Source organism: Gekko japonicus, unplaced genomic scaffold (genome assembly GCF_001447785.1).
Source record: "Gekko japonicus isolate JY-2015 unplaced genomic scaffold, Gekko_japonicus_V1.1 scaffold4115, whole genome shotgun sequence".
Taxonomy (NCBI): Eukaryota; Metazoa; Chordata; class Lepidosauria; order Squamata; family Gekkonidae; genus Gekko; species Gekko japonicus.
In genome coordinates this window covers 1-2444 of record NW_015169302.1, presented here as the reverse complement: position 1 = coordinate 2444, position 2444 = coordinate 1, and the positions used below count along the sequence as shown (strand labels likewise).

The 2444-nt window shown below is 48.0% G+C and overlaps 1 protein-coding gene across 1 annotated transcript in view; it reads left to right on the top strand.

Moving 5' to 3' along the window:
* Window positions 1–1502, top strand: part of DLG5 (discs large homolog 5) — a gene marked incomplete at its 3' end in the record, with an annotated part of 102763 nt that extends 101261 nt beyond the window's left edge. The window contains exons 21-22 of the mRNA XM_015416592.1: window positions 873–1056; window positions 1354–1502. Coding sequence (XP_015272078.1) covers window positions 873–1056; window positions 1354–1502 — 333 coding nt within the window. The remainder of the gene's footprint in view (window positions 1–872; window positions 1057–1353) is intronic.
* Window positions 1503–2444: the final 942 nt, after the last annotated feature.

Genomic DNA, 2444 nt, shown 5'->3' with positions numbered 1-2444 from the left:
CGGTTCCTCAGAGGAACGGGCTTCCTCGGGAGGTGGTGGGCTCTCCTTCTCTGGAGGTTTTCCAACAGAAGCTAGACGGCCACCTGACAGCAATGCTGGTTCTGTGAACTTGGGCAGGTCATGAGAAGGGAGGGCAGGAAGGGTTGCCTCAGGGCTTAGTTCTCGCGGCCCTTTCTTACATGCCCTGGGAAATGCTAATCACCACTTTGGGGTTAGGAAGCAATTTTCTCCAGGACGGTTAGATCCTGGAGTTTTTTTGTCACATTCTGGGCATGGAGCAGGGGTCTCTGGGGGTGAGGGGTGGGGTATTTGTGAATTTCCTGCATTGTGCAGGGGGTTTGGACTAGATGACCCTGGAGGTCCCTTCCAGCTCTATGACCTTATCATTCCATGACAGTTGTTCAGGAAAGGATTCACCAGTCACACACCTCAGACTTCCTCTGACCGCCCCCTCCCCCAGCCAAGAGTTGGCCAAGGAATGTCCATTATTTATTTTTTTAGGGGTTTTTTTAGGTCACCGCTCCCCCGAAGGGTCTCGTGGCAATTGACAACATTAAAAGCAATAAGGGTAAAAACAAATAACGAATATAAAATGTTAATATTAAATAACATGGCAATAACGACTATAAAATGTTAATATTAAATAACATGGCTGTCACGAAACCACTAATAAAACAGCCCGAACATGGGGTTACCCTCAAAAGGCCAACCTGAGCAATACGGCTTTGCCTGCCCTGCGGAAATGAAACAAGTCCGGCCAGGCACGGACGTCACCCGGAAGTGCCTTCCCCGGGCCTACCTGGTGCTGAGGAGATGGGGCTCTCGTTTAGGGCCCTACACCTTGGGTCTTGCGTGTTTCTCGTTCTTGACAGGAATTCCATGGACACGAGCAAGAAGACCCCAGAGCCTAGGACGGTTGTCGTCAAGAAGTCCCAAGCAGAACTTGGAATCCAGATCTGTGGTGGGAACCTCTATGGAATATTTGTGTCTGATGTAGAAGAAGACAGCCCGGCCAGGGGCCCTGATGGGTTAGAGATAGGAGATATGATTCTTGAGGTAAGCAGTAGGTGTGAATCGAAGGTAGGGGGTGGGCCCAATTCACTTTGGAATTTGTGGGCCCAAAACACACTTGAATGTATGATAAAGCAAGTATATTCAGATTCTTGGGCATGGCTGTGTGTCCCTTACGAAGCCCATCTGTGGTTCCCTATTAAATGTGGTCTTTGCTGCGTTCTGTCTTTATGCCCTTTTCCCCTTTCGGTTTCAGAGCCCCTTAAACAAACATTACGTTGCTCTACTCTTGACTCTACCACTTATCCGGTTGCTTCTCTCTCATGTCCCATTTCTAAACAGTACGGCTCTGTCGACATGCGGAACAAAACTGCTGAGGAAGCTTACCTTGAAATGCTGAAGCCAGGAGAAAGCGTCAGAATAAAAGCCCAGTACAGAATACAAGAATTCAACAGGATCAAAGAGTTACCCGGAGATGGGTTCTACGTCAGGTATTTTCAGAGTTCATCCAGCCAACCAGGAATATGAATCAACGATGACTACGGGCTAGTTTGCTCACATCTGAACTTCCTTCTAAGTTCACTTTATACTAGTTTTAGCTAGCTAGTACTCAGTCCTCTGGTGCGTCAGATGATATAGTTACTCCTTGGGGTCACAGGGGGCCACCACAAAATGGCTGCTATAGGAGGCGGGGCTTTAAACACACCCAGAGGAAGTCCAAGTGCAGGGGAGAAGAAGGGTGATCTTAAAAATATGCTGGGACAGAGGAGTTAAGAGAAGAAATGATACCTGGCTCCACCTTCTATGGCAGCCATTTTGTGCTTGGCTCCACCTCCTGTGGTGGCCATTTTGTAGTGGCTCCCAGCACCCTCCCTCAAAATTCCAAAAATGCCCACAAGCACAAAAGATTGGGGAACCCCCCCCCCCGGAATAAGATAAAGAACAAGAGTAGTACAGAGGATGGAGACCGAAATTTGGTTAAAATTAAAAGAGAATTTTGAAAGGATAAAACTCTGATGTAAGCCCCAAACTCCATAATACCCTGAGGTGTAATTTAGCTGCAGAAATCATCAGGAGAGGGGGCAGTAGGTTCGGGGTCATGCTCAAAGCACCTGAGGAGGGTATTCTTAATTGGGGAAAGTGGTGGGGGGAGTTAGCAGCCCTTCCCTAACACAATATTGGGGGGGGGGGTGGAGCTAAATTACCCACTGGGGTGCCTGTTCACAGTTCAGTCCTTAAGCCCACGCTCACTGTGGGAAGAGAAGAATATAATTTCTTAAAGAGATCAAACGTGTCTCTGCAACCCTACTGATCTCTGCAGTATTTCATGTATCCCTACGTCACATGGCTGTCTGTAACAACTGCTTGACATAAAGACAAGTGAAAAGCACTGTGTGTGTGTATATTAGGGTTGCCAAGTCGGGTGTTGCGCC